Raw genomic sequence first — 7666 nt, 5'->3', positions numbered from 1 at the left:
ACTTCAAACCATTTTCTTAACCAAAATCAATACTTTATATTTCATAATTTAATTACAATTTATCCAATCAAATTACACATTACATTACATTATATATATTAATAAATAAATAAATATCTTAATATTCATTTTTATTTTATTTATCCCCTTTCTTCTTTACAAACCCTAATTTCATTTCTTGAATTTTCTAGCAAGCAAACAAAACTTGATTTTCTATTTTTATTTTTCCAGTTTTTTTTCTTAAATTTACATTCAATTAAATCTTAATTTACTGAAATTCGGCAAAAAAGATTATAATTTTGACAATTAGGGTTTGTGAAAAAAATGGAAGGTAAAGAAGATAACCAAATTCAAGATTCCGGCAACCTTCTTCCACCACCTCCGCCGCCGCACACGGCGGCGCCACCACCACCACCGCCACCTGCTGAAACAACGGTGGGTGGTGTGAATTTTGGGTCAGATGGGTTCAAGAAAAAAAGGGGAAGACCGAGAAAGTACGGACCGGACGGTAAACCGACGGTGGCGCTGTCTCCGATGCCGATATCGGCGTCGATTCCGCTCACCGGAGATTACCCCAGTTGGAAGCACAGTCAGGGGGAGAAGAGTTTGACTTCTGTTAAGAGAAAACAGAAACTGGAGTTCTGCACACCAGGTGTTCGACGTTATGTTTATTTGAGTTTTTTTGTTGAATTTGAGGGCAATTTGGTCTTTTTCATGGGGTATATGGGTTCTTGTAGGATAAAATGGAGTTTGTGCATATTTTTTTTGTGGTGGGTATAACCTAGATCTTTGGATCTTTGATCAATTTATTGGAGATTCACTGTTAAATTTGAGGTCAATTTGGTCAATTTGTGCATATGTTTTGTGGTGAAAGTAAGCTAGATGTGTGGATCTTGGATGGGTTTATTGGTGGACTGGGTCCCTTATGGTGGATGACTGGATGTCAAATTTGAGCATACACAATAAAGAGTCAGCCACACATCATTGTCCTCCTATTCTTATGCTTAAAATCATTGGGTCATGACAGATTTTGTTAAGTCAAAATCTGTTACTATTTATAGCCACTCATTGTTGTCCAAGAGAATCTTTCTGCAGACAAAGAAAAGACCTTGTTTCACCTTTATTTTGTGTTTTACAAAATTTCAAAAAACAAATTCATGGTTTTATTGTTGAAATTTTTGTGGTTTTAAGTAGTTTAGTTGCTATTAGATTTGTAAGTATGTGAACTGTGCAATACAAAATGTGTGGTCACTAATGCGCCCTGCACGCTTTTGATCCTTTCGTTGAACTTCTCGGTCCCACTTTGTGATAAGAAAAGTTTGAAAAACAGGTGCATACTGTTGTGCGATGTAATTATGCTTAGAATTTCCAGAAATTTTATATAATTGCCTTAGTTTCGTTCTGATGATTTCTTCTTTTTACCACAAGTGAATATAATTATGTACTTGTGATTGTGCTCTTGCAGAGTTTAGCTGTAAAAATGCAAATTGTGATCTAGTTCAAAGATTGAATTTTTATTTGTCGTAATTGTTTTCTCTTGATCTTTGCTTTCATATTTATTGTTTTTTTTGTATGATCTTGATGTTGTAGGTGAACAATTGGCATACGCCCTTGGTCCCGATTTTACGCCCCATGTGCTTACAGTAAATTCCGGAGAGGTATTCCCATACGATACTCTGTTTTAGATTCTATATTGTTTTTAGTTCCCCGAGATATGAACGTATGTACTCTCCCCGCGTATGAACTAGATGCTAATTATAAGTACAGCACTTATGAAGCTTCTTTTTTTTTTTTTGTATTTTAGGATGTTAATATGAAGATTATATCTTTTGCGCAACAAGGGTCAAAAGCTATATGTGTTCTTTCTGCAAACGGTGCAATTTCGAATGTAACACTTCGTCAGCCTAACTCTTCTGGAGGTACTTTAACATACGAGGTACAACCAACCCTTTTCTTTCTTTCATTTTCTTCTTTAGAAAGTGACGTTTCTGCAGGTCACATCTGATCTTTATGGTCAAAGCTTTTTGATATTTTGTGTGAAACTTTTGCAGGGTCGTTTTGACATTCTAACTTTGTCGGGGGCATTTATGTCATCTGACAATGGGGGAGCAAAAAGTATGTCTGGTGGGATGAGCGTTTCTTTAGCGGGTCCTGATGGTCGCGTTTTGGGTGGAGGTCTTGCCGGTATGCTGGTTGCTGCGGGTCCCATTCAGGTAGGAGATTTTACATTTTTGGGTTGGTTGGTAACGGGTCAAAATAGAGAGCGTTGAAACCGGGGTCATTTTGAGTTGGGTTGAAATAATAGTTATTTTACAGTACTAATCGAAATAAAGCTATTTGAGGCTTGTATGCATTAAAAATGCACGAGTAAAATGTCATTTTCGTCCCTGAGGTTTGGCCAATTTTGCGACTTTCGTCCAAAGGTTTGTTTTTTCGCATCTGGATCCAAAAGGTTTGAAATTATGTCATTTTCATCCGGGTTCGTTAACTCCATCCATTTTTTCTTCGTTACGTCAGGGGTATATTCGTCTGTTTTGCTAACTTAAAGGGCAATTTGGTCTTTTTCACTTTATGTAAAAATACCAAATACCCCTGAAAAAAACGAATTGCCCTTTAAGTTAGCAAAAAAGACAGAAATGCCCTGACTTAACGGAGAAAAAATGGATGGAGTTAAAGAGCCGAACGAAAATGACAAGATTTCAAACCTATTGAATCCAGATGCGGAAAAGCAAACCTTTAAACGAAAGTCACAAAACTGGCCAAACCTTAGGGACGAAATTGGCATTTTACTCAAAATGCACTTTGGTCAACTTTTGACCCATTTGACTGGTTCACATCTAAGCTGTTTTTTTTTTCTCATTTGACCCGATTGCAATAAAGACTTTTATTTATAATTTCATTTGACCCGTTAATGATTTGTTATAGATTTAATTATCATCATCAATCTTGAAGTCAATAATGATCATGTTTGATCGCAATTACCATCTTAGGTCATACTCGGAAGCTTTCTTCCGGGCCACCAACACGAGCAACAAAACCTCAAGAAACCGAGACTTGAACCCATACCAGCCATGTCACCACCTATTATGGCTGCAATGCCCATCTTCAAAGAAGCAACCGATAGAGCTCATGGAGATGAACAGAACATAAGCTTTACTCTCACAAGCCCGACAAATGTATCACGTGGTGTAGGCCCGGAAAATAATGGATCTTTGCAACGGTCTGAACCAAAGGGGGTTAACTCATCAACGTTCAGGGTTCCGTGCTGATCGAATCCCGTGTGTATTGGATCCTTTGTTAGCAACCTGTTATTGGTGTTAGAAGGTTCCTTGACTTAGGAAATCATTTGACTGTTTATTGGTGTTAGAAGACATAAAATTTGGAGTGTTGTTTTAAGTTATAATATTAGGTGTTAAGATTAGGCTTATGTTGATTGGAGATGTATGATAAGGAAAGATGGGAAATGGGGTGTTAGATTTATTGTTGTTAAAGTAAGTTGAGTTGTCTGGGTAAGAATTTGAGTTTCTTGAAATGTTATACAACTGAATATTTGCCTTTGGTTTGTGTGTTTTGTACAATTATAATTTGTAGGGGTGTGCACAGTTCGGTTTGGTTCGGTTTTTGGGTAAAATCAAAATTGTAACTGAAAGTTCGGTTTTTGGTTTTTAAAAACCGTTCGGTTTCGGTTTTTTCGGCTTCGGTTAATTTGGTTTTAGCAACGGTTCGGTTCGGTTTTTGAAACAAATTATGTAATATTCAAAACCTAAACGTATAATTCAAAGTTTAAGAATCTTTCTTAAATGTTTACATAAACCTTTTAAATTAATATTATTCATATAAACCTAACCTTCTAATCTATTTTAATGTTTCTCCAAAGTTTTTGTTAAGACGTTTTCTTTTATAATACTTTGAAAACCATTTAATTTTTATATTAAACTTTGTTAGTTCTTGTAAACAATGGATAATATTAAGTTTTTAAAGTGTTCCAATTAGGTTACTCAAGTTTCAAATGTGTTTCAATCAGGTTACTCAACATTCATTTTTCATTAAAATTAAGGGTTTTTTTCATCCATTTCATAGGTAATCGTTGTGATGTGGATTTTTTTTTCTCTTTTATTTGATGCTAACGTCAAGTGATGACGTAGATTGTAACTTGTTTTTTAAAATTTTTAATGTAATTAAAGTGTTTGTATTTTTAATAAATTTAATTTCATATATTAAAATAATCTGACCACGGTATCTTATGCTCCATTTTTTTCTTGACACATGGAAAAAAAGACATTACTCGATTTGAATGTTAAGTTATCTAATTGAGACAAAAATGATATGAATGACCTAATTAGAACAGTTTTAAAATTTGATTACTATTCTCTGACATTTCCCAACGATAAATAAACATGGTAATGTTCTTATTATAAATATTTAACAAACAACAATAAAATTAATAATTCTTAGTAGCATGAGTAAACACTTAAACATAAAAATATATAGATTTGGTATACTATTAAAACTTATCGCTTCGGTTCGGTTATTTTCGGTTATTGAAAATGATTATCCGAAAACCAAACCGAAATTTCGGTTATTAAAAATCCGAAAACCGAACCGTCGGATTTTGTTTCGGTTCGGTTTTTTCAGTCAAAATTTTTCGTTTATTTCGATTACGGTTCGGTTATTTCGGTTTTCTGCTCACCCCTAAAATTAAGTTGGCCAATAAGATTATCATGAAACTGAATTTATATTCTTAATATTAATATAAGAAGGGTTTTCCCCTCGAGCTACGTATAGTGAGAGTTTGGTCGTTTTTTCATCGTGCTACGCGTTTACGTGGCGTGAGTTTAGTCGTTATCAGATTGACATATCGATACCGTTCCGATATACCATTACTTAATACATAAAAAAAGCTAGACTCATTTAGTTTTGTAGCAAAATTGTAAAAAACTAAAACTTTATTACAAAAATAAAAAACCTTAAAATTTACTATGCTTTAAAAGCGACACACAAAAAGACAAAATAAGTACTATTCATAATTTGTTTTTAAATATATAGTAAACTAAAATTTTCTTAAAAAATAAAAAAAAACCTTATAATTTACTATGTTTTAAAAGCCACACAGAAAAAGACAAAATAAGTACTATTCATAATTTGTTTTTAAATATATACTAACAATAACAATAATAATAACGTATAATAAATTATAAGCATTAGAGAAGGACATTTTAAAATACCCACAAGTTAATAATTTTTTTTTTAATTTAACGCATAAGATACAATCTTAAAATGAAGATAAATCAATTTTTCAAACACTAATTACACTTTAATTATCTCATATCAGTTATACTGTAATCCCTAATCTTTAACCAAATTTCGGTTGATTAATTAGCAGCTACGCTTTACTCTTCCTATAAAAACTATCCATGATTTATAAATGTCTATAACTTTTTGTACCTTAATATTTAAAAAAAAAATACACCATAAAAATGAACCTTTTATTCTCTTTAATTTGAGTATATTGTTGTTAAAGTTTCTTTTAATTAAAAAATTGACATGCTACTGTTTAACAATGTCTAGGGGTGAGTAATAACTTAATAGTTAATTGAAAACAGACGAAATCAAACCGGAATCAACCAAAACCTGAATTAACTAAAAGTTGACCAAAAACCAAATTAACCAAAAACCAGTTATTGGTTTTTTTGTACTCTCGTTTAACCAAAGTTAACGGAATCGAACCATTCATATTTTCATATATTTCTAGCTTTTATATCTTCGGTTCATGTATTTCATATTTTATACATCTGTTTCATGTATTTATACTTCCATTTCATATATTTATACCTCAGTTTCATGTATTTCTAAGAAAAAAACATTAATCCAAGTTTGGTTTTGGCAATTCCTAAATTACACGAACTGAACAAAAAAACGTCATTCTACACGAATAAATTGAACTCATTAACCAAAAACCAATTGGTTAATAAATAGACTAACCAATAATTTCGGTTTCGGCTTCGGTTGTGAATAATAACCGAAGAACCATGCACACCAAACTTGGGTGCGCCTGTGTTTCCCGCTGCATCACACGAGCACCCTTCTAGTAATATATAATAAGGGTTAACTGTATAAAGTTATGTTGAAATTTTTTTTTTTTGGGTAAAGGGGTTACCCCGGTGATTCTATATATTCACAACCAAACAAAACAAGTAGTGTAGTGAGTCTATACTAGTTCAATCATGGGACATGCCCCCATGAAAGTAAACCAAAATCACCCACAAAAGTAATAACAATAGAAAACACAACTAGACTACAATCTAGAACTGGAAACCGAAACCAAACGCCTACTCAATCGCCATCACCATTAGTATCCGCATCTGGAATCCCCCATTCTCCTAAGAGTCTTCGCACTCTATCATTCCGCTTCAACTTGACTCCCATAAGCTTATACCGAACAGTCTCGATTATTAAATCATAGAGCTTTTCCGGCGGTCGTAGTTGATTCTTGAAAATCCTTGCATTACGTTCCTGCCAAATAAGATAAGCAGAAGCTGCCACTACAAGTCTACTCACATAATCATCTACCATCTTCGAGTGGCATTTGAGCTGAAGCCTTCCGACGATATCCTCCCACTTTGACATTCCACACCTGCGTTGAGTATTTGCATTCAAAGAATAAATGTTTATGCGAGTCATGGTTTTGATAACAAAGCAAGCAGCATAACATATTCATGTTCTTCCTCCTCGATATATCCCATTGAAGTATAATATCTTGAGTAAGTAATTTGTTCCGCATGATTAACCACATCAGAAAAGAGTGTTTTGGAATGCATTGCGCGAACCAAACTATTTTCGTCCAGTTGACCTCCGGATCACAATACCGAAGAGAATCCCAAATGCACGAAGCCGAAACCTCATGAATCACATCACCCACACACCATTTAACACTGTCCGTCTTATGAACATTCGGCTGAATAAGATCCAACTGGTTAAGAACGGGATAAATATCCCTCCAGGCCGTGGGCCATTGCCAAACACCCTCAATATTAATATCGGCCACTGAACTATCCAACCGGAATCCCGCATTTGTTATCGTTCTAGGGGAAAGAAAAGTACCTAAAGGCCCTAAAGCACCCCAGGTGTCATACCAAGCTGATGTTGATCTACCATCCCCAAGAGACGTCCAAATATAGTTCCTTATTATTGGCCGAAGTTGGAGAATTTTACGCCAGCTCCAGCAGCAATTCGTAGGAACCTTTACCATCCAGAAACTTTTTCCTTTTAACTTGTAGTCATGCACCCATTCCACCCAGAGAGATTTACGTTTAGTGAGGATGCCCCAAACATGATTTGCCATGAGCGCTTTGTTAAAATCACCAATACGCCTAATACCCAATCCCCCTTCATACTTCGGAGTGCAAACCGATTTCCAGGACACCTTTGCCCTCCCTTTTTTAAACGAATTATCTTGACTCCACAGAAAATTTCTCATTCTAGCTTCTAGGTCGTGAATCACCCTAGCCGGTAAAATAAATACCGAAGACCAATAAATATGCATAGAGGATAGAACCGACACAATAAGCTGTAACCGACCTGCAAAAGAAATAAGCCTGTTCTTCCAGTTGGAAATACGCTTATCTAATTTTTCAACCAGCACACTAAAATATTTTAAATGTATCAT

The 7666-nt window shown here is 34.5% G+C and overlaps 2 protein-coding genes across 2 annotated transcripts; one reads left to right on the top strand and one right to left on the bottom strand.

Annotated features, from left to right (window-relative positions):
* Positions 1-202: 202 nt before the first annotated feature.
* On the top strand, positions 203-3562 carry LOC110912159 (AT-hook motif nuclear-localized protein 6). Its single transcript, XM_022156832.2, has 5 exons — positions 203-652; positions 1591-1658; positions 1805-1936; positions 2052-2213; positions 2991-3562. Exons 1-5 carry the CDS (start codon positions 325-327, stop codon positions 3267-3269), a joined length of 969 nt encoding a protein of 322 aa, XP_022012524.1. The 5' UTR covers positions 203-324; the 3' UTR covers positions 3270-3562.
* Positions 3563-6333: 2771 nt separating this feature from the next.
* LOC110914019 lies at positions 6334-7666 on the bottom strand. Its single transcript, XM_022158831.1, has 2 exons — positions 6828-7666; positions 6334-6634 (listed from the first exon to the last, which is right to left on the bottom strand). Exons 1-2 carry the CDS (start codon positions 7664-7666, stop codon positions 6334-6336), a joined length of 1140 nt encoding a protein of 379 aa, XP_022014523.1.

This window comes from Helianthus annuus, chromosome 15, assembly GCF_002127325.2.
Source record: "Helianthus annuus cultivar XRQ/B chromosome 15, HanXRQr2.0-SUNRISE, whole genome shotgun sequence".
Taxonomy (NCBI): Eukaryota; Viridiplantae; Streptophyta; class Magnoliopsida; order Asterales; family Asteraceae; genus Helianthus; species Helianthus annuus.
The sequence above is the reverse complement of the archived record's forward strand: the minus strand, read 5'-3'. Positions and strand labels throughout refer to the sequence as shown.

What these genes read in the sequence shown, in the direction of transcription:
- LOC110914019 (XM_022158831.1), bottom strand. Translation starts at nt 7,666, where the DNA reads ATGATACATTTAAAATATTTTAGTGTGCTGGTTGAAAAATTAGATAAG. An exon ending in AACTGGACGAAAATAGTTTG is followed by an intron (nt 6,635 to 6,827) that starts GTTCGCGCAATG and finishes TACTCAACGCAG; the next exon opens with GTGTGGAATGTCAAAGTGGG.
- LOC110912159 (XM_022156832.2), top strand. Translation starts at nt 325, where the DNA reads ATGGAAGGTAAAGAAGATAACCAAATTCAAGATTCCGGCAACCTTCTT. An exon ending in TTACAGTAAATTCCGGAGAG is followed by an intron (nt 1,659 to 1,804) that starts GTATTCCCATAC and finishes TTTGTATTTTAG; the next exon opens with GATGTTAATATGAAGATTAT. An exon ending in TTGCTGCGGGTCCCATTCAG is followed by an intron (nt 2,214 to 2,990) that starts GTAGGAGATTTT and finishes TTACCATCTTAG; the next exon opens with GTCATACTCGGAAGCTTTCT.